The sequence below is a fragment of the Dunckerocampus dactyliophorus genome, chromosome 12 (assembly GCF_027744805.1).
Source record: "Dunckerocampus dactyliophorus isolate RoL2022-P2 chromosome 12, RoL_Ddac_1.1, whole genome shotgun sequence".
In the NCBI taxonomy this organism is placed as follows: Eukaryota; Metazoa; Chordata; class Actinopteri; order Syngnathiformes; family Syngnathidae; genus Dunckerocampus; species Dunckerocampus dactyliophorus.
Genome location: NC_072830.1, coordinates 2,941,884 through 2,969,593, shown reverse-complemented (window position 1 = coordinate 2,969,593; position 27,710 = coordinate 2,941,884). Strand labels below are relative to the sequence as shown.

Sequence of the window (27,710 nt, the reverse complement as noted above, 5' to 3'; positions counted from 1 at the left end):
CCTCGTTGGCCCAACAACTCAATCACAACTCCGGATTATTTTCATGTTCAATGTTAATGCAGGATTTGAAAAAAAAAACTTTTAACTTTCAAAATTGTCTCGTTCCTTTCATCAAAGTAGTAAAAAGGAAGAATGAGTCCACTTCAAAGGGCAATGCGTACAAAATAAACACATTTTGTGACAAAATAAAACGAATGTGGCTTTGTTATTTCATGTCTTTTATTTTCTTTTTTGATCACGCGGATCTGTTTTCTTCAGCTCAGTTGATGTTTTTAAATGATAAATGACATTTGAATGGTATAATACCGTTTTTGTGTAAAGTGTGAAATACTGACAGATTGTTTATGGCTTGATTGTGTTGTACCGCTTAATAGTATTGTCAGCTTTAATCCTCCATACAGCTCCATCCTCTTTACGGTGTGGTGAGGTGGTATCGCTGCGCATTTCCACGTTATAGTGCGTCATCAATCACATTTATTAAGATAGAAATTGCGACTAAATTAATATACGTTAAAGAGAACTGAATGTGTTAGTAATTACGAATACGCTGTATTCGCCATGGAGACAAACTGGAAGCTTTTTAGAGACTGCGTGGAGGTCAAGCGCCGCACCGGCGGAGGGATACATTCGTCCAAGTGGAGCATGACAGGCCGGCATCGGTCGGTTGAGGTTTCCGGGCAACTCTCTACCGCGATAACGGTGTACTCCCGCAACAGATTCCCAGCTGTTTACGCGAATAAAGCTGAATTAGATTAAAGTCATCCAGACGAGCGTTCACCCCGTTGCTTCACTGAGTCTCCAGTCTAACACACGGCTGTTTTTCCTCTTCTTGGCGGAGCTTGAAAAGTCAAAATGGTGAGTACAGGCCAACGACATTAGCCTAACGGTAGCATTAACATTCATAGCGAAGCTATCACCAATACTGGGAGGAGAGGCTTTAATTAACAGGAGTGTGCTACTCAAATCAGTCCTTTACATGATTAGTAACCACTTTGGACCGCATGTGTTTTTAAAAGAGAGAGACGGCGAGCTAGCGGACTCTACCGACCCTAGCTTGCAAACATACGATTAGCATAAGTTTCCATTTTAATCACTTTGGGGACATTTTCGTATATTGCGCTTTCTTTGAGGGAATTGTCTGTGTGTTTAAACCCTCCACGACGCGCCTTGCTTGTCAGTAAATGGGCGCTGCATCGTGTTGCAGCAGCTCCATTCATTGTGCTTTTTTTTTTTTATAACGGCGTTAGTTGAATCCTAGCATAAACGAGGTTAGCTAAATGTGACTGAAGAAGAGTGGGCGTGGTGGTGGTGGGGGGCTGCTAAGAATAGCCCTCCCGGCCGTGTTATCTTGAAACTCATCTCCTTATAACCTTTGCGAGACAGGATGCATAAAACGATCTGATCCGCATATCATGCACAACTTGGCCCCTGCAGCGTCGCTAACACGGACAAGTGGGGTTAGGAGCCACTTGGACATGCGCAACAAGCGGAAAAGCGTATTCGCCAGCACTTGCATTACATAAGGAACACTGCCCACAGGTAGTTGTAACAGTTAGGGGATATTATGCACCGGTAATGTTGTTGCTACGTGTTTTTTTGCATGTGCGACACCATGCCTCCTGCGCCATGCTGTTGAACCGCATTCTGCTGCTGAATGAGCCTCCATGCCTCCCATCCCATCCCGTGCCACCCATCCCCTCCCTTCCTCCCCTCCTGCATTCAACCAAACCATGCTTGGCGCAGTAGGCTGTCATCATCTGCAGTGCACGGTAGTGCGCCCTTCACAACGGGAAGAACAACATTTATTTCTACAAGTTAAACCTCCGTCTTACACAAACAGAAACACTATTTGCCAAATACAAGTTACTGTAAACATACACAATTATGGCCATCGGCCCTTATTGCACTTGCACTACACGGTATAAATACCGGGACATCCAAATGGCATCACCCCTGCTAGGATGACAGCGCATGGAACAGATACTCTATGCTGCAGCCTTTTTTTTTTTTTTTTTACCCCCTGCTCTACTCTGCAACCCCCAAGATGACTCAGTTAAATTGACTTGAAGCTCAAGTAGCACTGTCACCACCTTGAGCTACAGAAATGCAGTAAAACCCCATTTCGGGGTGATTTTAAGCAATTCAAACAGCAGACATCTGTCTCAATGTTATCATGAAGTCATGCAAGTGTAAAAAGAAGTTAACCACAGCATTAAAAACGATACATACAGGAATATATGCATTTGAACCTTTTTAACATCATTAAAGTGTAAAAAGAAGTTAACTGCTACATAAAGCAAAGCGTTTTAAGGAAGTGCAAGTTAACTCGATCAATCCCAGCCATTTTTCAAAATTGAACCCGTCAGTACCGCCCATGGTAGAGGATTTTGACTGATTTTTCAAGGCACACAGAATATTGTGTTCTGTGGCTACGTAAACATGGAACCTACCAAAAGGAAGACTAGACTCCCATCTCTCATCAGGAAAAAACAAGTTAGTTTCTGCCTTTCTCCATTCTTTAGTAATCAGCAATAGACTATAGGTAAGTTTCAGGAAAATATCAGTTCCCGACTGAACAAGGGAGGAAAACGGCTTTTTGTGAAAAGAAACATTTTAAGCATAACTTTCGCTTTGATGCAAATGTTTTGCTTTTGCGACAGCTCAAATAAACAGCACAAGAAGGGTTGTCGTACATCAAAATAACAATTAATTCACTACTATAGCACCATTAACTATTTACAATTTTCACATTTGGAACAAAATTGTGTGTGTGCGTGTGCACGCGTTTCAAATTTCCCTAAAGTGCGTAACCTTCTGCACGCTACACTCCTCCACGCTCTCTCACTTCCTCCTTGCTGACGAGTGTGTTTTTACAGGCAAAAGATCCTTCTGCCACCTAAAACTGCAAGAAAAGTCCCCTCTTTTATTGTGCACTTGCGTCATCACCTCGTTTTGCGTCATGTGCAAAATAAAACGTAAAAGACATATCAATACGTCTTTGGGCGTGAGCGTTGGGGTTTAAAACAAGTTATCTTTGGTATTGAATGGGTGAAGGAAGCACTCCTGCTGTTGAACATGAGCTGTCATGAAAGGGGAAAAAAAAAGTCAGTACCGAGTCAGGCTGCAACTCGCGTTTATTTTTCTTGATCAGTTAATGTGAAGCTTGTTTGGATTAATTGAGTAATCGGTTACACTCTAGACCAGGGGTGTCCAAACTATTTCCACTCAGGACCGCATACCGAAAAATCAAAAGATGCGGGGGCCGCTTTTACATTTAAAAAAAAAACAACAAAAAAACAACCCAAACAAAATATTTAATGTGTATATATATTTACACATATAACATAGATATATTCATTTTATCAGTGATAATAACATTATTATTTTGAACTGTTTCTCCTTACATTACTTTTTGACTTTTTTTATTTTTATTTTACAAATATATTAACATTCTAAGTTTTTTTACTCATTGTTATTCTCTTAATATTTTGACTTTATTATGCCATTATAGCATTTACCCAACCTCATTTTCCTAAAATTTCAACTTAATTCTTTGTTTGGTTTGTTTCTTATATTACAACTTTTTTCCTAGAATATTTCAACTTTATGCAGTTTTTTTCTGTTAATATCACGACTTTACTCCCTTCATGTTTTGTCTTTATTCTTGTCAAATTACTCCTTTTTTCCCATTTTTGCTGTTGTTTTTAAAATTTGATCATTTAATCGTATTTTTAGAATGTGCCGAGGACCAGTAAAAAGCAGTCGCGGGCCGTAAATGGCCCCTGGCCGCACTTTGGACACCCCTGCTCTAGACGGACCTAATCAAGGATGACTGAGGAAATGAAAAACATTAACATTGGAGATGCTGAAATCACATCATATTTACATTTTTAAATAAACAATTCATCAAATACCAAAATAGTTGCCGATTGATTACACAATCGCGGATTAATTATTGATTCATTGATGAATTGTTGCAGCTTTGGTACCGAGTTAGGATGAATGTGTGTACGGGGCAAGTGAGTATCTTCACGACACACAGCTGACTATGGTGCATGTGCCGTTCTCTTTCTTTTATTACTGATGTTGACTTGTTGTCGCTTTTGCCGTATCGTACTGAGCAGCCAGGAGAGAAGCGTTCGTACCGCTTTCCCCCATGTTCCATTTTTGCTTCCGTGGTCATTGTCATCTGGTTGAGTACGTTTACATGCAGTCAAATAGTTCTATCATGCCCGGAATATTAGCAATAACCCGGTTTGTTCCAATGCACCTTCATCTGAAGTGTCCTTTGGGGCTGTGGTGGAAACGGCGGTTTCAGTACCAGCACCAGAGCGCAAACAAAGGTGTTCATTATCCCCGTGCCGGTGACGGTGGTGTTTTTGGATACAGGAAGAAGAAGCGGAAATGACGCGCATTGCATCACACCATTTTCCGCGCGTTTTTGTTGTTGTTGTTGTTGTTGTTTTTCCACGTCACGCATGTAAACGGGTTATACCCAATGTTTCAGAAACTGGAATGTTGACCTTTACCCGAATATTGATTGCATGTAAACGTAGTGACAGACGTTTGTCAAGATTTGCCGGTTCTGTGGTGTTTTATTTTTCCTGAAAATGGTCGGTTGCTTTCAAAATTGCATGACCTTAAGGGCATTGAAATTGCGATTTGCAGCTCCGTGCTGCAAAAGCTTGACAGGTTGTGAGGAAACTATCTGCACAGGAGCAGAAGCACAAGTGCATGAGCTGTGTTAATCGCACGCCGTGTGTTTGTAAGGCCACCCCAGGCTGTATGGCAATTAAACATTGTCTGTATGTGTTCCCCCCCATTCTAAATATTAGTGCTGTGGTGTTTTAGGATTATACTTTCTTTGATAGACATTTCCCCATAGGCTTACTTATGTTGAACTGTGCCATTAAATGTAGAGCTCAAGACAACACGCAAGGTCTGTCGAGCAACAGGTATGACACAACACTGACAACAAACATTACAGCGTTTAATTAAATGTTTTTTTAAAAAAAAGGTGAGTGGCGGTGATCTTCAGTGTGCTACATAGGCGACCCTATTCCCGTCTCACTAATTATAGCAGGCGTGTGTATTTCGGGCCGTGGAATATTTATACACGGCCCTCATCACACTTTAGGAGCTTTAAGCGGACACGCTGACTGACTTGGACAGACCGAGTAAGACCTCACAAGGGTGCCAGCGTTGCATGTCGGATGAAGTTTAAAAATAGGTGTTCATCACATTTTCATGTTTTTGATTGGTCCCATTTAGCCTCCCAACGGAATAGCTCAACTGGTAAGGTTAGACCACTTGTCAGCGTAATGATTTAGGTTGATTATAGACACAATATCATTTAATATCAGCTGGATGTTCTCTTGCGCTGAAGTGGACTCGCTGGAGATAACACCTGTAATTGCAGCCAATTACCTCTTTTTCAGAGGTGATTATTGAACTACCAGTCATTTGCAATGCTTTTTCTGTCAACAGGCAGACCAGCTGACTGAGGAGCAGATTGCAGGTGAGCACATACCAACCTCAGCGGCGTCCAAATGCATTTAGCTATGGCAGCTGGTGGCACAGACCAACGACTGCAGAAGATTTACATCATTCATCTGCAGTGGAAACCAGCAGGGTTCTGAGTCAATCTCTTCTGAAACCTCACAGAGGCATTTTTATTTTGGAGTCTGCTGCTATAAATTCACTAGTGATTTTACTCGGGCATCCTTCCAGCATCCAGCCTGCTTTATTTTTTCAACCTTTTTATGGGCTGAATGAGTCATTCGTGTGCACACACACACACACACACACACACACACACACACACACACACACACACACACATAACACCACCGCTTAACTTTGTTTCTGTGTGTCCCTACTGCCCAAGCGAGTCTTTCTGTGTCATCGGGACCTAATCTTAGAGTTATTTCTGTAAACGTGCAGAGTTCAAGGAGGCGTTCTCGCTGTTCGACAAGGACGGCGACGGAACCATCACGACCAAGGAGCTCGGCACCGTCATGCGCTCCCTGGGCCAGAACCCCACCGAGGCCGAGCTGCAGGACATGATCAATGAAGTCGATGCTGATGGTAAGGAAGGAAACGCAAGTTTGGAGTTTTCCTCTTTTTTTTTTTTGTTTAAAGTGATTTTTAACATCAAAGGGATATTTGGAATTTTTTCACATGAAGTTGTGTGACATCCCCATCAGCAGTGTACTACACAAACAGTGATTTACCCCACACTCGCTCCAGTGGTCAGATTTTGGTGATGAGAACGTAGTTATTGGGGTTACTTAAGTAAAGAGTATGGCTTCCCAAAACAATATGCATTTACACGTTTACAATACATTTGCATGACAAAAATGCCTCCTGGGGAGGAAAATAAAAATCACACCTCACAAATCGCTTTCCTTTACATTAATGCGTGCTATTGAGTGTTCATTGTTTTGCGTGTCTGTGTGTGTGTGTGATGGCTGCGACACTCGCGTCTTCATAACAAGATGGCTGTGACGTCGTGGCGGATGCATCTTCATCATACAAACAGCAATGGACAGCCGATAGCACGCATTAATATGACGTCAGAGAAAGTAAAGCCGAGCGATTTGTGAGGTCTGATTTTATGTATTACTCTTTTGATTGCATGTTGTTTTGAGAAGCCAAACGCTTTACTTAAGTAACCCCAATAACTAAGCGGAACTACGTTTCTCATCACAGAAATCCGCCCAGAACATAGTCACTGTAGATGTACTACACTGCTGACCGGGATGTCTTACAACTTCATGTCAAAAAAATCCCAACTATCCATTGAAGTTGAGACTGATAATGTCCACCTTTTACTCTTAACTTCTGTAACTTATTGGCCAGAAAAGGTTAACGAGGTGTGAAAAAGTTTTCCTTTGTATGTAATATGTACAGTGGATCCCCGCATCTTCACAAATCAGCATTCGTGACGCCGCAAAAGTGTTGATTTTTGTTGAAAAGGTTTTTTGTTTTTCTCCGGAAATTTGACGCTTTTTCTGCAAAACACGCGTCTCATTCACCTTAAACCCTTCAAGAGCCAAAGTCGCAAAATAGCAGCAAGCAAGATTGTGAATTTAACAAGCCATTTCTGCAAATATGGAGGAGATAGCAGACATCATCCATCCCCAAATGTTCTCAGTTGGATTTAGATGAGCGGAACACACAGGATGGTCCAAAAGCGTGAGTCCTTTGCCAGGTGGGCATTGTGAACTGCATCGTTGTCCTGTTGGAAAAGCAATTAGCATTAGCTTTGATAGTCAGCTCTTTGTTCCAATCCGGCCTCAAATCTTGCAGCGGTGAACATAAATTAATATACTATGGCCTGTTATCCTCGAGTGCTAGCCTGACGACCAGACCAGGGGCTACACTGTGACTTGGATTCCATAACGCCCGCGGATTACGGGGATCTACTATACTTTAAAAATGTTGAGAAAAATGACGTTTGTGTGGCCCGTTAGGTAACGGGACAATCGATTTCCCCGAGTTCCTGACAATGATGGCGAGAAAGATGAAGGACACAGACAGCGAGGAGGAGATCAGAGAAGCATTCAGAGTCTTTGACAAGGTCTGGAACATTGTCAAATAATAACCACTCCCCCCATTTTTTGTTGCCAAAGATTGGCACATTTATCTTGTTGTCTCCTTGTGATGCTTTGGGAATTGTGTTTTAGGAAAGGCACACCACGGCTCATATTTGTAGTTTCACAAAAGTTTGCCATGCATTTGTCATCTTGAGCACATTTATTAGCCTCCAGAGATGGAAACAGTTCCTAGGTCTCCTAGTAACATGTCAGTGACATGCTTTGGTCAAAATACCCCAAGTATCAATAATAACAGCAGCTGTTGTGTTACAGTAAAAAAAACTACAGCCCTGGTTTTATTGTTACACCGGAGGGGCATTCAGGGCAGTGTCTTAGCCTAAAGTGGGACTGGGTTGCTCTGCACTCCACGGTCTGGAGCCCCAACAGTAACTGCTAACAATCGTAAATAAAATGACTCCACTTTCCTCTGATGTCCTCTGAGCCTGGGAGCTGGTTTAATGATATGTGACAGTCTGTGCATCCAATAACACTGCAGATTCTGTGAAGCTGTTTACAAGAAAAGAAAATATATACATTTGCAGAATTCTTCTGTCATAATCTGGCAAAATGTTAACGTTTTGCTGAAAGGCACATTTTTTGACATAGGCGGCAACATGGAATTACTTTGTTGTGTAATTACCCACTTGATTCTTTTCTTTATTGTTCACAAATCGGTCTATATCTGTTTAACTGAGCACGTCTCCTCTGCTGAGATAACCCATCTACCTCATAGGCAGCATGATTATTGCACAGGTGTGCCTTAGGCTGGCCACAATAAAAGGCCACTGCAAAGTGTGCAATGTTATCATGCCACAGATGTCGAGTGCTATCGGCATGATCAAAACTGAATGGTCATACAGTAAAACTGCACATTTTGGGGTGGCTGTTTATTGTGGCCAGCCAACCAACGATAAAGCCTCATTTCAGGGGGAACCTCCACTCGCAGTGACAGGTGTTCACCGCTGTGCTGTGTGGGGATTGGAACGCCGATAGAAACAAAATCTTCAAGATGAAATGCTCCTCATGTACAAAATAATCATCAAACATACTTATTTGTTCATATGATGCACACAGCGCGATTACCAACTTCGTGCCGTGTCTCTCTCTGTTTCTGCTCCGTTCTCCTCGCGCTGTGATGCCTTCACACGCACTCGTAATTGGGAATGGTAGGTGCTAATTAATTTTCATTTTTATTCATGTATCCCCATTACAATGGGCGTACCCCACTTTGGGAACCTAGGCTCTATGCCTCTGAGGTGGTTGGATTATCTTGCAAAGGGTAAGGGCTCACTAACAGATTTAGACAGATTAGTGAACAGTATTTGAGAGAAATAAGACTTTTTTTGTACATAGAAAAGGTTGTACATCATTAAGTTGGGAGCAAAAACAAAAGTGTTGGGTTTCTATTTGTGTTGAGTGTATGAAGTCAGTTTTCCAGGATACTGTATATGCAAACTGTCTGCCCTGGCCGATGTTTTTCGATGCAATGACAGTGGTGTTTGTCCACGCAGGACGGTAACGGCTACATTAGCGCAGCAGAGCTACGACACGTCATGACCAATTTAGGGGAGAAGCTCACTGACGAGGAGGTGGACGAAATGATCCGTGAGGCTGACATTGACGGTGACGGTCAGGTCAACTACGAGGGTGAGATGTTTCCTACATTGAAGTCAGCAGCTGTCATACAGCGACTGCAGAATATGGCTTCCATGTACTCGCTTAACTGTTGATTTGTGTGTTTTTGTCCACCAGAATTTGTCCAGATGATGACCGCCAAGTGAAGAGAATGCAGACTTTTCTCTTAAAACGTTGCTTGTCCTCTTAAGATCACTGTCTTTAAGAACAAAAAGGAACACCCCCCCCCCCACTCTTTGTCTCCCCCAAACAAAACAAAACCATCACATGTAGAATTTGGCCAATTGTTCTGAATACATCCAAGTACTTCTGAGGTACCTGTTAAGCATGTACCTCCAGACTAATCCCTGAAGAAGTTAATGGACCAAGCCTTAAGAAGGCCAAAGGCCTCTTTTACTTCCGAGCAAGATTCTGCGGAGTCACCCAACTCATGAATAATTTAGAGGAAAGGGCAGAGCTGCCACTGCAAGGGGGGGGGAGGGGTTGGGAACTGGTGCCACCGATCATTTTAGAGAAGTTGGCTATTTAAATCTTTCCGCTTCTGCAAAGAACCTCGCCTCTGTACTAGCACAAGTGGTGATTCTCTAAATACCAATTTGAGTACTCTTCTTGCATGCAGCCGTTCTGTGGTGGTCTCCTGTCTCGACAAGGTGGTTCTGATCCCATCAGAGGTAGTGGTCAGATTGTGTACACAGTGAAGGTATATACATTCATATAGCTATATATCTGTAAAAAAAAAAAAAATATGTGTCACTATTGGTTATTTCCAGAGCAACTAGTTGCAGTCTGTGGTGTTCATTGGTGCTTGGTTGGAAAGTGTGGCTAAGAACAAGAGACTGATTGATCCCCCCCCCAAGTGGGATCTGTTGTTTTGAGTGGGTTGCTTTACGTTGCCAGGGCAACCGAGCGGAGACGCTAGTGTGACGTGTTGCTTGAGGCTGGTTGTTGTGAAGATGCACTGGAGGACTGCTGTTAATACATTTGTTCTGCAAACAGATACAATATTGATGTAATGCTTTATAAACGTGTTCTCAAACTTACAAGTATTGACTACAAACTTTGCTCACAAAATCTCTCTCTCTATATATGCAGTATATATCGGTGTGTTGTAAAGTTTGCATTGCCTGTTGTTGTTGTTGTTGTTGTAGAAGTAGTAGTAAATGGCTTGTGGTCTGTTTTCTCTTTGGTTTTGAAATGTGCCATAATGCTCCCAAAACGCCTCAACCTTCTTGCACGATTCATAGTTCTAGTGACAAAAGAAGAAGAAAAAGAAAATATCTACTCTACGATGCTGTATTAGAAAACATGCCATGTTTGCACTTTGGTATAAACCATGTGGATGTTGCAGAAAGTTTTCTTTAAAAAAAAAAAAAAAACAGATGAAAAAGAAACCAAATTTGACTGTTGCTGCTGCAATAACAACTCACGTGTTTTCCTATTTCCTCGTCCTTGTTGGCTGTCCGATCTTCAGTTTGTAGTCCAGTGATTCAACCTCGAATCTGCTTGCTTGTTTTACTCAACACCATACATATACCGTACTGTATATTTACAAGTACCTAACGTAGTTGGCCTGTTTAGATGATACGTGAGCTTCAGAAAGGGGTCGTAGCAATTTGTTTGGTTTTTGGGGGGTTTTCCTAAAGAAACCATTTAGATGCGATTAATACCACTCTCTACGTTTGATTATGACATGAGGTAATATAATATGGACTGTTGGCTTCTGCTGATGGCATATGTAAAGATGTTCTATATTTTCCATAAATCAATAAACTGAATGAGCTTTACTTCACCCGAATCGCCATGTCATACTTGCACAACCACCACTCGTCCACTCGAACATGTACATTTTGACTTTTACCCTTATGGACAATTGCATATTTGGTTGCAAGTAGTCAACAGGGTCACATGAAATGCACTGAAGAAACAAAGTGATCACCAGGACGCAGGGATGGTTCTGATCCAATCTAGTATCGGCTTCTGATACCAGCATAATTCATGTACAATAATCCCTTGTTTATTTATATTGTATTTGTATTTGTATTTGTACTTTATTTATCCCACAGCGGGGAAATTTACTTGTTACAGCAGTTTATTGCAGTTAAATTGAGTTTCTGGTGAGTAGTTTAGAGAGAATCCCAGAAGAATCCGTCCAGGAATGAATGAAGGCTGGGAAAGTGCGTTAGGCTCCAGAGGAATTACTTCCTAAAATCCCAAATGCTTGAGTCCACTGCTCTGTGCCGGGTCGGGTCTAGAAAAACCTGACCTGAACAACCTGCAGTTAACTGCTTGGACTTCGTTTTTTCACCTGATAAAAGTAGAACATGAATCATTGCAAGCTAAAGAATCAACATTACAGCGAGGACATCACTTATAATGTTCTTTCCCCACCAGTGGATTATGTTGACCATCCAGAAGCGGGTCAGGGTTGGATGATACAAGCTCTTCGCTGGAGCAACCATCCCGGCTCGCATTATATTTAGTGAGTCATGGGATTGCCGCTAGAGCCAAGTGTTGTAATCCAGGTCAGCTGGTGTCACGACCCCTTAGCCGAGTGCTCTAAATGCAACCGAGAGCGACCGGCTTCCTCCGATGGACGGGATGGAGAGCCAGGACGAGGCCACCTCAGAGGTGAGTAGATGTGATTGGACGTGCTATTTGTGTTCAGTGTGGTTAAGCAGATAAACGAAGCCAATTAGGGAAGAAGAGCGCGCTCAGCAGGAAAACGGGAGACGTGCGGAGTCACTGGCGGCCCCGATTATCCTTCGCCGTTAGTGGCAAATGACAATTCACGTGAACATGAATACGTCATTTACGAAGGTCTGAGAAGGGAGGCTACTAAGGACATACATTATCCTCACTAATTATTAACGTCAACACTAGATGGTGTCATTTCATCAAATTCCAAGGACATACATTATCCTCACTAGTTATTAACGTCAACACTAGATGGCGTCATTTCATCAAATTCCAGCTGCACAGCCTGTACTTTTAAGACCCATTGGGTATACGGTAACTCCGACTGGCTGGCGACCAGTCCAGGGTGTACCCTGCCTGCCGCCCGAAGACAGCTGAGATAGGCTCCAGCATACCCCCGCGACCCTCATGAGAAGAAGTGGTATAGAAAATGGATGGATATACGGTACATCAGTGCTTCCCAAACGTGTTCAGACATTTGACCTGAAGCCATGTATCCCCCACCCCTGCACACTTATCTTTATTAACGGGAAATATTGAACATAATTAATTGGCTCATTCATTTTCATAGTAATTCAAAATGTGTACTTTGCATGGTCACATTTTGATCAAGTTTGACATGAACATTGATAAACATAATTGTTGAAGATGTGTGGTGGCGTCGCTGTGTCCACACTGAGCAGGGGGAGGGGCGGGGTCAAACACGCTGTGGCGCTCTAACAGCCGATTTGTTCGTGAGAAATTTGCATGAAGTGAATTGACCTATTTTGCCTTAATTTGTCCAGATGGGTCTTTGTTTTTGTATTTAATTTATAATATAACATTAAAATCTATTTTTGTAGCTGCTCATTGGGGTTTAAATAAATTCATTTAAATAATAAACATGTGATAAAATGTATTTTTCACGAGTAATTCATTTTACACAATACACAATTTGGTAATAAATTAATTTAAGACAAACACAAATCTGAGGAGCCACTTTAGTGAGCCGAGCCAAAAGAAGCGTCTCTCTAAACAGCTGAAATTAACATAACCCCGCCCCCAATTACAATTGATGTACACGTGGAGGTACGCTTACCCCACTTTGGGAACCCAGGCTGTACAAACATAACATAACGTGGCTATACTGTAATATAAACAATGTGTATAACAGCAGTGGCAGTTCTGGCTTCAATGACACCCTGGGCAACAGACGCTGTGGCTATAATAAACTATTTATTCTAACTATATAAACTTTATACCTTTTATCTTTTGCCCCCGTTTCTCCTCTTCTTTCTAAATTGTGCAGCTGATGGCTTTGACTTTCTATTTTCCATAAAAATAACCGCACTTAATTGTCAGCTCGAACCTCCACTGTATAACAGGTTGAACAGTCCAACTTCTGAAATCCAAAAATGAAAGGTTTATTTCCTTTTTAGATGACTCAGACCTTCACCCTGATGAAAACACCTTTGCCATTTAGTCATATGGCAAGCTCCGATTTAGCAATTTGTTATTCTCTTGTCGACAAAACCTTTCTTCTTTTTTCTGTCTGCCTCATCACTGGCATTTCTGATTCATGAGCTGAATCCACTTGGAGATTTCTCTCCAGTGTATTTTTGCGGAAGTGCAATGCCGAGTTTAATCATAATGAAACAAGGAAGCTGAATTCATACGAAGGCCACAGAAAGGAGGCGAACACAAGACACAAGACGGCCTCATAGTAGCCTGACTGCTAATTACACTTCTCACACGGCTTTTAAAGTCGTACACTGGCTCACAAAAGTGAGGGCAGCAAGCATTTTTATTACTCTGAAGAGACACCGCTATACCAAAGAAACTTGGATAGGCTGTAGAGTAGTCCAGGGGTCGGCAACCTTTACGAGCAAAAGAGCCATTTTGCCACCTCTTATACTAAAGAGAAATAGTCTGAGGCCGCAAACCTAACATTCAATCTGACAACAACAGAACACAACAAACAGTAGTGCAGTTTGCGAGGCCTTTTAAAGTCTTTCTTGTATTCATTTGTGTAAAATGAAAATACAATTTTAAAACATTGTTGCGGCTTAGTAGTTCTATAAAAGTAAACAAATTGAGGATCATTTCTTGACTGGTCAGAAATAAATGTGTTTTTTCTGAGAAAAGGCTCTCATCTGTGACCAGTGTCCATCAATCACAGTATTTATTTTTTGATGTATTCATGGTTAGCTTACAGCAGATGTGATGCATTTTTTTTCTTTTGTCATGACCGAAAGGAGGCTGAAGAGCCGTGGGTTGCCTACCCCTGGAGTAGCCAGTGCACAGCTGTTGTTGCACCACAGGTTCACTACAAGGGTGTCCAAAGTGTGGGCCAGGGGCCATTTGCAGGCCATGGCCGATTGTTTTATCGGCACCCGGCACATTTTAAAAATACAACTAAAGAAGACAGCTAACAAAAACAAGAAAAATCGAAAAGCAGTAATTTTACGAGAATAAAGTTGAAATAAAAAGTCATTCATATGTGTGTGTGTATATATATATATATATATATATGTGTATATGTATATATATATATATATATATGTGTATATGTATAAAAAAGTAAGATTATGATAGAAAAAAATTAATGGGCATAACGTCGTAAAATACCATGAGAAAAAAATATACATTTTCACAATTTATGCAACAATTTTCACATTATTGCTAAGAAAACAAAGAAAAAAGTTGCAGTTTTTGTAAAATCAGTTTAGGAAGAGATTGTGATACGATGAGAATACAGTCAATTGAAAAACATGGAAAAAGGAGCAGTGGAGAAAGTAATACCCTTTGTCACCTGTAACACAAAGCTGAGTGTGTAATAATAAAATATTTCTCATTTGTTGGCATATCTACATGCTTTGGTTTACAAAATGTAAAATATCAAAGTGGCCTCCGTATCCTGTGAGAAAAGTGTGCACACCCCAGATTTACGATCTGCTGAAAATGACTCCCAACACAGTCATTATTGTCCAAATAGTGAGTAGCAAGATGCTATGGGGCTGTATGAGTGCTGCTGGCAAGGGAGAGCTGCGGTTCACTGAGATGAAACCTGAATTCCACAGTACAGAATGTACTACGACACCAACTGGTATGTCGAGTCATTTTCAGTGGCGAGTACGTCTATACTCGTATACAAGCTGGACACCGACTACTCTAAAGGAGATCCAAGATTGATTTATTTATATAGTGTTGTCCTTTAAGAAGATAGAATGCAAAAGTGCACTCTTTTTCTGGTACTGTGGATGAACTATTATATTGCTGACCTTTTTCTTCTCTTAAAGAGTCGATCTGACAAGCGTTAGCACAAAGCACAACAAAGCACAACAAAGCCCCCAAGCGGCAAACAAGTACAATTAATGAGCCACAGAAGAGAAAGTGTACTCTTGGATGGATATGTTCATTTTAAATAGGCATTTTTTTGTCTTTTTTTAAGCACAGAAAAGGTTGCATGACAGCAAATTAAATCAGTACTGGTCTGGCTAATTCAATTTGTATCAATTGTGAAGGCGTATTTTCCACACCACCACTTTAGGTGCACTTTATGTTCATCCAGTCATTTTCATCACGAGATTTAACCGTTGAGTGTGAATGGTTGTTTGTGCCCTGCTATTGGCTGGCCACCAGTCCAGGGTGTACCCCGCCTCTCGGCCGAAATCAGCTGGGATAGGCTCCAGCATGCCCCCGCGACCCTAATGAGGAGAAGCGGCATAGAAAATGGATGGATGGATTCAACCATTCATGAGTCATCTTGTTCAGCTGTCGCCCATGCACATGCCTGCTACTTGCTTCCCAGAGTGGAGTAGAGCAAAACGTGGACGTTAAAGAGCGGCAACATTGAGGCTAAAGGATGTCCGGAGATAAGCAAGGTAGCTATGGGTTATGGTTTACTTTATTCCCACCTTGCTTAACAAAAATGGACAGTGTTTATTTGTGAAATGCATCATGTGTTCATTCCTGACAGTTTGTGGGAAGAGCTCGTGCCAATCCCACGATCCATTGATATCGGAAATGAAGTGCGGGACAATATATAAATTGGATATCGGTCAGAAAGCCAATATCGAGCAACTCTTGAGTTTAAAACCTAACTGGCACGAAAACTAGATTCCCTCAAGTGCAGGGGTCGGCGACCTGTAGCATCAAGAGCCACTCACTGCATTAAGGAGCTGGATGATACGTCCAAAGTTTGTGAAGGAGAGGTGTCGCAGGTCTTTCCTTCCTGCAGCTGTCAGACTCCATAACAAAAACTGCCCCAAAAACCAACAGCCGTGCAATAAAGCATGTAATTAACCATGCAAGAAACCTGTGGCTTGATCAACATGTACACAGCTGGAAATAGTGTATATAACGTCTTGATTTGTATTACAGTGTTCTCTCGTTTATTGCGGGGGAAAGGTTCCCAAAATAGCCCGCAATAAGTGAAGTCTGCAAAGTAGCCAACTTTATTTGTTTCCAGTGCTTCTATATGTCTTAAGGCAGTGAAAGCCCTCACCACACACTTGATACACTTTTCTCAGACAGACATTAACATTTTGTCACATTTCATTCTTGTTTGAACTCTCAAAATTCAAAATATATGGTTTAGAAATGATTAAGTGACTCACTCATATTTCACTCCTCTGATCGTGCCTCCTCATCCTGGCGCCGTTCCGCTGTACTGTGGCGATTTTGTATTCTTGTTCAAACATATTGCTCCTCTCATAGAATTTCCCTCCTCCTTGTCCTCCATGAACCGAAGGTTCATTGATATCCGTAATGGCGCCCTACAGCCGCGTAACTTCTGCCTCCCTTCAGCATATCCACAAGTCCCAAGTGTTTGTGTGATGGCTGGCTTCCTCTGCTTTTTGGGTGCAGAATGTTTTGTCGACATTCTGGGTTTTGTCAGAGAGAAAACTTGCTTTCAGAGTCACACGTGATTAGCTGCTTTCTGTTTCTGGCGGTTAGCAAGTGGCTCACACGGTTAGCTAGTTTGCTAGCCATGACCACAATGAGACGACACAAAGGAGATTGATTGACAATGGTCTGCAGCCAATCAGGACGCAGAAGACAATGGGCTGTGCAGACAGAAGAGAGAGAAGACGCCGCCGCCTTGTGCTAAAGTACAGAACTACAACTCAACTTCCCACAATTCAATTCTTCTTAAAGGGCCAGGCTTGGCCTGTACCAGCGCTCATATGCTGTGGAAAAAAAAAACAGCACTAAAATTGCAATTAAAAAAAATCTGTGAAACAGCGAGTCTTCGAAAGGTGAACCGCGATTGAGCGAGGGAACGCCGTACCTTGATTTGCACATGCTATGCTCTTGTGTGCTTTTGTACTATGCTGTAGTGGGCTCTTGTACTTTTGCTGCTGTAAACCTGGAATTTCCTATTGTGGGACTAATAACGCCACATCTTATCTTATCCATCCATCTTCTATGCCGCTTATCCTCACTAGGGTCGCGGGTATGCTGGAGCCTGTCTCAGCTGACTTCGGGCGAGGGGCGGGGTACACCCTGGATTGATTGCCAGCCAATCACAGGGCACATAAAGACAAACAATCATCCATACTCACATTCATACCTATGGACAATTTAGAGTCACCAGTTAACCTAACATGCATGTTTCTGGAATGTGGGAGGAAGCCGGAGTAACTGCAGAAAACCCACGCATGCACGGGGAGAACATGCAAACTCCACACGGAGATGCCCGAGCAGAGACTCAAACCCATTTGGATCCATTTCCACCAAATTAAAACCCACTTGGAGCCACAACACCTATTTGAGCAATAAATGAAGGTAATGCTGCATAGAAAGTGGTATGAAAGAGTGCTATCTTATTTGTTTTGCATGTTTGTCACACTTAAATGTTAAATGACAACACAACTGAACACAATGCAGTTTTTAAATGAAACATTTTATTATTAAGGGAGAAAAAAATCCAAAGCTACATGTCCCTGTGTGGAAAAGTAGTGTCCCCGAACCTACTGACATGTCGCTTCTCTGTCTTCCTGTTGCCACCTGGCAATTTAGTCATGTTTCTTAAGTCTTCTCAACCAAGTTTGGGTCAACATTTGCAATAAAAGTGTGGTAACCCATCAATTACTGTAGTTCAACTTCCAATACCAGTCTCCGTGTCGCTTTAGTTGCCATTCATTAGCAAAAAAAGGACGCTAACAAGGCAGATAGTCGACCAGCATCATGGGACCCGGAAGCACCGCCCCTAGCAATTGGGTGGAGAATTGCACGGACACGCCCAACTCGGACGCAGAACTTGGAAAGGCTCATGAAAGCGTCGTGACGACACAGAAGCAGAAGCCTGCAGGTGGAGCTACAGCAGAAGGAGAAAAGAGGCGTGGGTGTCAGACCCCTGCTCTAGTGCGCAAAAGCACTCCCCACTAGCACACTAATGACTCATAACGGCATAAATACGTGGAATAGTTACAGGACGTTGCTGTGGAATAAGCTGCTGTAAACGAGTGAAGTCACAAATAAGATGATGTGGCTGAACTGCAGATGTCCGTCACCACGGTGATGCAAACTGGTTAGACTTAATTATTGTTAATTATTAAGTATTTAGTTGCGAGGTTCTTTTTTTCAAACAAAAATATGAACTTCAAAGCGAAACTAAAGCTGGCCTGGTTGTTGTCACCTGCTCAGAAAGCAAAATATGAATATCACACAATAATTGAAATGTGCAAGAGGAATTTCACAGGGAACGCTGCATTCACTTCAAATGAAGCAACCGTCGGCTCCGTGTGTTTTCATTCAAGAAGGCGTCGTGTTTGGCAACTTGAGCAATAATCGTCCTTCATACGCCGTGCCAGCAATCAAAAGCTGATGTTTTTGTAGTAAACACGGCAAGCGGGACTGCTCGTTCAAACACAGCACAACTCTTGTTTTCATGAGCAGAACTCAAAGATTCCAAGAAGTACAACTTTTTCTACGCTCCCACATTATTTGCAAACGCAGTCGTCCCTCGTTTCTCACAGTTCATCGGTTCCAGGCGCGACCGTGTTAAGTGAATTTCCTACACGAAAGATTCCTTTACATGTAAATGTAATATTTTTGTAGTGGAATACATACTTCTAAATATATTTTTGAACATTAGAGCCCTCTAGACATGAAGTAACACCCCTATAGTCCCTTTTATACTCCTATTACCCAATATAGTGGTCATAATAAGATAAATGAAGACACAACATAGACTCACACGTTACCAGTGGGAGAGTTCCTGATTGTTTCTGTCCAGTACTTCCTGCGCTGGCTCAGTGATGTAACATTACTGACACCTAGTGACCAGTGTAGAAGACTACATATGATCTTTCAGTGTGTCTTATATTTGTATTTTATTTCTTTAGACATTTTTATGCTTGAAAATGCTTCAAAATACTTCAATCTGCAATATTTTGACTATATTCAACCACTTGATTAATTCATTCATATATTTTGTAAAAATCGTGATCGAGCGAAGCCGTGAGATTCGAAGTGCAACGTGGCGAGGGCGTACTGTATACGGTATATAATACTGTACCACATATGAACTGCTTTTTGGACTCCCCCTGCACCCCTCCCAAAATTGCACATTTTGGAGTGAGCTTGTATTGTGGCCAAACTAAGGCACACCTGTGCAATAACCGCGCCATCTATAATCACCTGTGTGGTTGACGGGTTATGGTTCATGAAGGCTCACGAACAGATTTAGAAGAGAGATGGGCCTTTTGTGCACATTGAAAGGGGGGGAAACTATTTTGAGTCGTGGGAAAACATACAAGCTGAAACATTTTCAGTGTTATGCAACATTCCCCACAAAGGGAACGTGTCAAAATGTTGTCCGCATCCTGCCAAGATGCATTTACTTGTCATGTCAGTGCCGTCCCTTCCTGCTCTGCTTGTGCTTTTTTTAACCTCCAGGATTCACTACCGCCCTCCTACTCAGTCTTTTTAATCCCCCCCCCAAGAGCCAAGAGCTTGTTGAATACACTCCTAATTATGAAGCGCATCATGCAAAATGCTTCCACTTCGTATTGTAATGCAATAGTGGTGAGACACTGTCTCGGTGGAGGATCTCAGTGTGTGTCCCATTTTGGGGACGTGTGCTGGCATGTCAGTTTTTGTCGCGCACCCTCCTTTTTCTTTTGCGTCCTGGGAAAATCCACATAATGCATTTTCCGACCTGGGCTTCCCACCAGCCAGCATCTGCAGACTTTCATCGAGGGAGCGTAATTTCGGAAGCAACCCGATCTCCATTAAGCAAACATTGGCACGGTCGTGCTCTAATTGTGTTTTTGGTCAATTATAGAAACAGAGACACTGGCAACAGGAAACGAGGCAGAATGCAATTACTTGCGATCATTTTTATACGTGCTGTTGAATTGTGTTGTGCCTCTGCTTTCCATTTGCTTGCGGTGAAAAGCAAACAATAAGGAGCACATGCATGGACAGGCTTCACAGGGAAACCCGATCATTATCATCACGTCCCAGTTGAAGGCTGTTTGAGAGTTCAACTTGCACTTTTATGTCTTTTATGATGATTTAGGACGGAAGTCTCCATTTTGCAGCCCACGACTTGACATCAAAGATTACCGTAAATGCTAAATGGCTGCGTTAAGCCAATCACACTCATAAGTTCAGTGGTGTGAGCTAAGAGTGAGGATGTCGCACGGAGGAATGAGACAGAACACGACCCACAATCGTGGCGCTAACACAAAAAATAAAATGACAGCACAAAATGTAACAGGTGAGTAAGTACAGTGTTCCCTCGCTTAATGCGCGGGATAGGTTCCCAAAATAGCCCGCAGTTAGTGAAATCCACTAAGTAGCCAAATGTATTTGTTTCCAATGATTGGGTGGGGGCTTTCCAATAAAAGCCCCCACCATACACTTGATACACTTTTCTCAGGCAGGCATGAACATTTTCTCACATTTCTGTCTTGCTTAAACACTCTCAAAGTTCACATTTCATTAGAACTTTAATGATCAACATACGAGGTTGGACACAAGAAATTGTAAGTGACTCACTCGTATTTCACTCCTATGACCGTGCCGTTTCGTCCTGGTGCCGTTCGGCTGTAGCGTTTTTCCATCCTTAAAACATGCCGGCGTCGTCCTCCTCGTCCTACTCCTTGAACCGAAGATTCATTTAGCCGGTTAGCTGCTGCTGCTTCTTCTTCTCTTGTTTATTGGCGGCTAGCGATAGTGATGTGTCAGTCACGAACGAATCGACTCAAAGAGCCGGCTCTTTGAATTGAACGATGGGAGGGTGAGGTTCAACACGCTGCGGTGCACTTAGAGCCGATTCGTTTGTGAGAAACTTGCATGAAGCGATTCAACCTATTTTGACTTCATTTGTCTGTTGAGACAGGTTTTTGTTTTCATAATATTGTTTTGTAATATATTTTCGTAGCTGCTCATTGAGGTTTAAATAAATCCATTTAAATGATAAACGTTTGATATCATGTCTTTTCTACACTAGTGATTCATGTTACACAATACACATCATTTGGGAAGAAATTCATTTAAGACAACAAAAACAATCTGAGGAGCCACTTCGGAGCCAAAAGAGCCGGCTGTTTTTAGCAAGCCAAATCAAAAGAACCGGCTCTCTAAAAAGCCGAAATTTCCATCACTAGTTAGCAAGCGGCTCACGCAGTTAGCTAGTTTGCTAGCGACGTCACAAAGGAGATTTTTTGACAATGGTCTACAGCCAATCAGGACTCAGAACACAATGGACGGGGTCTCCCTTAGCCAATAAGGACTGTTGTGGCTCTATATTTAGCCTACTGTGGGTTCCTAATATGCTGGCACAGGCACGTAAACACGTCCTGAGACAAGGTGGAACTCTCACATGAGTATACAGCACCCTCTACTGGTAGCAGTAGGAAATACAATAACAGACACATACAACAGAGCACGCATAGATCGCTCTGATAAACCACAAGGACTTACAACACAATACGCTGTTAAAAAAACACGCTACATTGCAATTTAAAAAATCCGCCAAACAGCGAATCCGCAAAAGGTGAACGCGATGTAGCGAGGGAACACTGCACTCATGGAGAACTTCTACTATGGGGAATAATAAACAACTCTAAACGTGCAACGTTTTAGCAACCAAGTGCCGCAACGCATGCTGGGAGCCGTGCTGCTCAACCTTACCGCTCGTTCTCTGTCTCTCCGGAGTACATCCCTACTGCACGAAATACTTCTTTTTCTTCTGCTTCTACTTTATAATGTTGATCTACTTGAGATACATGAGATGTTTTGTTTTCTGAATGAGTTGAAAATAACTTTACTGTTTATCAGACACCTAAACCAAAATCCCCTTCACGCTTATGTTGAACGAAAACAGTCTCACTCTTTTTGCAGCATTGCTGCTTGTGTTCTGGTTCAAATATGCTGCAAAAATTCCACCCATTTTCTATACCTCTCATCCTCATTGGGTCACAGGTAAGCTGGAGCCAATCCCGGCTCAATGCAGCAAAATATACGCCATGGAAATATTTATTTGGTTCACCCTATCGCCGTATCCAGATACTATCATTATTAAGAGCCATGTATCGCCTGTCGTATCCTGATATTCCAAGCCCTACTCCCAGTGCTTTGATTCCCAATACTCTACCTCCAGCGACCCCCACGTAAATGGAGTTTGAGACCCCTGACTTAGGACAAACGGTGGGACCTGTTGTTGCACGCCCCAGTTTTTGTATGATTCGGTTTTTGTAGAAAATGTTCGCAACAATTTTGTCTCTGCTGGCACTGTATCGTTCCGCGAAAGCGAGCGCCCAAACAAAGCAGCCTACGCTTTACTGACTGACCATCTGATAAATAACACGCCATGGGGCCAAAGAAAGTTGCAGGTGCCAGCAATTAGATAAAGAAGGTGAGAAATGATGAGAACGCGGTGAGAAGCTATGATCTAATTCCCAGTGGCCACTCTCCAGCCACCCCAGTGGCCATCTAGACAATTCAGGTCTTAACTTATTGCCACCCCTATGTGGGTAATGGTCCGACCTTGCCCACCCCAATGAAACATTTCTGGCTCCGCTGCTGCTAATTTCATCTCGCCAGCATGAGTAGTTCCATCCATTCATCATTTATAATTATTTCACATTGTTTTCTGCATGTAAAATTACAATCATTCTCTCTAAAATGTACTTTTTGTAAATATTTTTGGATGTCTAGAACAGATGAATAAGATTTACATCCTATGGGGGAAAATTGCGTCGGTTTTCGTACTTTTTGGTTTTCGTCTGATATTTTGGAACGAATTAATAACAAAAACCGAGACCCCACTGTATGTTTTCATATGAATTTGCCTGATGTGTTTGTCTTAGTGTTTGCGGGGAACATTCAACCTGCCGTACATCACCCAAATATGGTCAACCATCCCATCAAGGGAAGTGTGTGTTCCTGCCGTACCTACTTTGCTCTGCAGGGGGCAACAGCGAGGCACACCCGTCATAATGAAGCAGCAGTAGACGAAGACGGCTCAACTCTAAACACGTTCGAAAAGTACACACTGATAAGTGGACTTCAGAATATGCAATTTCCGCAAATACTTTGTAAAGAAAAAAAAACGCTGTTTAGAAGGGATATACTTCCACCCCCCATGATAATTGACGGGTGGGGTGGTTCTGGATTTTTAACTGCGGACGAGGCATGCTGCAGCACAGGTAATACGAGTCTGATAACACTGCCAAACGCTAAAAACGATTGTATTTATAGTATTTAGTTGTTGCATACCGTATATCCCCTAACTCTGCTGTTTTTAGGAACCTACTGCTGCAAAAACCCTTTGTAGTAATCCGTCGTTTATCAGGTTAATTGGTTCCTAACTTGACTGTGATAAGTACATTTCCGCCAATTTTAATATGACCTTCTAAATGCGTTTTTTTTTAAACATAAGAGCCCTCTCGACATGAAATAAGACACATAGTCACCTTTGCACTTGTATTACCCAATATAGTAGACAGACACGCGTCTCTATAAATGTGTTCCCTAAGGCAGTAGAGTGAGTGGCGGACAGGAAGTGACGTCGAGGGTTCAGAGTTGCCGAATGCATCTTTTTGAATGCCTTTAATTTGTATTTTAGCTCTTTTAGTCATTTTTATGCTTGAAAATGCTTCATTTAGGCCAAAAATATGTAACATTATCTTAAATATGCATGTTTTGACTAATGATGGCTCGTATTAAACCACCAAAAAGCACGATTTATTCATCAATCTATTGTTTGAACAACGGTGATAAAGTGAAACCTCGAAGTTTGAGTCACAAAGTGTTGAGGTACGGCTGCCAAAATGCTGGTCGAAGATCCTTTATGTATGACAGGATTGTTCTGCTCTTTTCGCATGCTTCACTTTTTGTCTTTGCTCGTATGCAGGGTTTTTTTCTTTTCTTTTGGCACAACTGTGGTCTTACTCACAGGAGGCGGCGTGAGGGAAAGGAGGAGGGGCGTCATGAGGGTGAGAGAGAGTGTGTGGGTAGGAGAGCTGCTGTGGAACATCACCAGTGTGTTGGTGAGCGCTGCTTTCAAACACCAAAGTTTCCTCGCAGCGTGGCTCACGTGTGCGCCACCGGAGTTCTCAAGCCATGAGGATGACCACGGCAAGGTGAGGGATCATCTTCTAGCGCCTCCAGGTGGCACTGTTTTAGCCTTTTTGTGTTGATTTTATATTTAATACCGAGCAGAGATAGAGAATGAATGTCCTAATAAGACATTGAAGTGCTGTTTTTTGGCTTATTGTTCAAACATTGTGTATGTTTTGTGTGTGATGATTGTTTCCGCCACAGAATGTTTTGCTGAGAATGTTTTGCCGGGTCACCCCCTCCCTCCAAATGAAAGCAAGACCGTCCGCTTTCCCTCCTTCGTCGTCCAGGAGCCATCTAGATTCCCGCCTGTGATCCACACATGAACGCCAGCACGGTTTCCGACGGGCTCTGCCCCAACATCACGTGCAACGATGCGACGGTGAAGGGCGACAGTAAGCCGGCGACGAGCATCGTCATGTTCTTGGCCGGCGTGGTGGGCAACCTCCTGGCCCTCTTCATCCTGGGCGTGCACCGCAAGGAACACCGCTCCAGGTCGTCCGTTTTCTCCATCCTGGTGACCGGTCTGGCCCTCACCGACCTGCTGGGCACCTGTCTCCTCAGCCCGCCCGTCTTCATCTGCTACGCCCGCAACGTGTCCCTCATCGGCCTGGGCGACGAGGGTCTGTGTCAGCTGTTTGGCTTCGCCATGAGCTTCTTCGGCCTGGCGCCCACCCTCATCCTTTGCACCATGGCCGTGGAGCGCTGCCTGGCCATCAGCCACCCGTACTTTTACTCGGTGTACATCCGCCGCAGCTTTGCCAAGGTCACACTGGTCGCCATTTACCTCTTCTCCCTAGCCTTCTGCCTGCTGCCGCTGGCCGGCATCGGCAGGTTCAGGCAGTACTGCCCTGGCACGTGGTGCTTCATCGACATGGACGCCACGAGCGACGCCAACGCCGAGCGGGTGCAGGCTTTCTCGCTGTCGTACTCGTCCCTCATGGCGCTGCTCATCCTGGCCGTGTTCGTGTGCAACGGCTCGGTGATCGTGAGCCTCTGCCAGATGCACCGCAGCCAGATGATGCGGCGAGGCTCGGTGGGCTCCTTCGGCAGAAGGAGGAAGCTCAGTCTGGCCTGGTTCGGACTGGGCGTGGAAGAGATGGACCACCTGGTGCTGCTGGCCCTCATCACCGTTATCTTTGCCGTCTGCTCGCTGCCGCTGACTGTGAGTTCATCTTCTACTTTCTTTCTTTGTGTGTGACGGCATGACGCTCTGAGAGTGTTCTCATTCATCCGCGTGGCTGTCATGCTCAAGACTAGATAGGGCTGCTCTAGTCTGAGACTATCTAGTCTGGAGGGTGAACTCATGAAGCCTGCTCGGATGAGAGGCGAAACGTTGCCTAAGACGGCAAAAACAGCTCAGTTGCGATCGATTTAACTCGATAGTCTTGATGATAATAGTCCCAAACCAGAGCTGTCCTATCTAGTCTTGAGCATGAACTGACCATGCCTTCTCAGATGAGAGGCGAAACGTCCTCTGAGACAAATTGAACAGCCCAGTTGCGATTGATCCACGTAGATAGGCTTGATAATAGTGTGTGTCAGCGCCCCCCTCCCTGCCCCGCGCGAGATCTGCTGACAGTCCAAACCCTCTTGGCGACATGTTTTCTCAAAAGTGACTTGCGACAAATCAAGCTACATTTTCTGTCGTGGCTGGAGAGTTTTCTGGTATTTGGGAACATAAAAGTGAACATAAAGCCGCCGCTGCACGCTGCATAGTGGAGATCCACGCACCCTCGAGGTGTGATGCCACCGTGGTGGATCTCGCTCTTCAAACTAAAATGTTTCTTCATCTTCATGAAATGACCACTTGTTACACTCAAGCCTCATTGGGACTCGCTCACTTACGTGTCAGAGCGTGTGATGGAAGAAGGACGTGTGATAAATAAAGAAGAAGTCCATAAAAGGCGGAGGCTGGATGTAATTATGACGCTGTCTAGACTTTGAGAAACGCTAGTCAAGATAAAATATTACAATTAGCTGATTTTGATGAAGTGATGGCCAATTTTAAAGGAATGAAGTTTATTTGTAGTTCCAAACGTAATGAAGGTGTTTTTACTCACTTTTTTGTTTCTCCTACGAGGTTCTGCTTTCTAAAAAAAAGGAATACTGTTCAAAGTATTGTTCAGTTTAAAAATGACCTCTTAAAGGGGACAATTTATTTCACATGTTGTTCTTTTGTGCTTTTGGTATCAGCTGAGGATTTGAGCATAGCTAACATGTTGTTATAAAGAAGACTGATGATTAGATTTGACTTTTTCTGTATTTCAAAAGGAGAAGCAATTGTTTTATTTTAGCGGCTATTTTTCTGTAAAATTTTGAACTGCGCTCGATTGGATGCCCTGAAAGCACCGAATGACTGTTTGTGTCGAGCACACGTGACAGGACAGCCAACGCTGCTTAACACGTTGGTCAAATTGATTTTTTTTGGTGAATGCGCTGCCAGTTGCTGTGTCACTCCAGAATGCTACACGTCATATCCTTGCCCTTCTCAAGACAAGCCAAATATCTCTCTGGAGCACAAATACACGTTTTGTCACGGGAACAAAGCCTGATTACGTACATTCTTTTTATATCCTGCTATATTTACCTGCTTAGATTTTGCAAAAAGCTTTGACAATCTACTTTTAAAGAGCACGCTTGTCACACTCGCTGAGGGAGAGAGAGACAGCCCTTCCAGTGCCTTTCCTCTCACATGTTTGTCATTACCTCCGCCAAGGAAGTTATGCTTTTGTCGGCGTTCATAAAAAAATAACTTGAAATGTTCTGAATGGATTTGGATGAAATGTTCAGGAATTGTGGGAAATGGGATACGGAAGAGCTGATTACATTTTGGGGTGTGATCCGGACCACCGTCTGGACCCAGGGATTTTTTTCAAGGATTCTTTAACGTTGCGAGATAGGAGCATTTTCGGCATTTGTGCGTAGAACTCCACAAAAAATGGTCAGAGCGCTTGGGGGAAAAAAAACACAGGACAAGTTTCCAACGGGTTGTCGGAAATATCAAAGACTGATCCAGATCATGGAATCATTCAGGATACTATGATCCAGAATATGAACAAATAGGGGAAGAATATGAACGAAAATCGCTAATGCTATGTTTTCATGGTCAAGGAATCGAAATATGTCAATAAAGTACATGTAGGACTAATATTTATGCTGTAAACCACAATGTGGGGGGAACAATGCTTTTCTAGTTTCTGCATGATTTGTGCTGTCATTTTA

The 27,710-nt window shown here is 42.9% G+C and overlaps 2 protein-coding genes across 4 annotated transcripts in view; both read left to right on the top strand.

Annotated features, from left to right (window-relative positions):
- Window positions 1-623: 623 nt before the first annotated feature.
- calm3a (calmodulin 3a (phosphorylase kinase, delta)) lies at window positions 624-11,022 on the top strand. Its single transcript, XM_054794551.1, has 6 exons — window positions 624-855; window positions 5,488-5,518; window positions 5,944-6,087; window positions 7,476-7,582; window positions 9,110-9,245; window positions 9,351-11,022. Exons 1-6 carry the CDS (start codon window positions 853-855, stop codon window positions 9,377-9,379), a joined length of 450 nt encoding a protein of 149 aa, XP_054650526.1. The 5' UTR covers window positions 624-852; the 3' UTR covers window positions 9,380-11,022.
- A 12,396-nt stretch (window positions 11,023-23,418) lies between these two features.
- ptgir (prostaglandin I2 receptor) overlaps window positions 23,419-27,710 on the top strand; it is a 30,277-nt gene continuing 25,985 nt past the window's right edge. The window contains exons 1-3 of one of the 3 annotated variants that reach the window (XM_054795066.1): window positions 23,419-23,572; window positions 24,324-24,508; window positions 24,690-25,650. In XM_054795066.1, coding sequence (XP_054651041.1) covers window positions 24,808-25,650 — 843 coding nt within the window. In that variant the 5' untranslated portion in view covers window positions 23,419-23,572; window positions 24,324-24,508; window positions 24,690-24,807. Of the gene's footprint in view, window positions 23,573-24,160; window positions 24,509-24,689; window positions 25,651-27,710 lie in introns of those variants that run through there. The other 2 variants (XM_054795068.1, XM_054795067.1) reach the window with 2 other exon arrangements.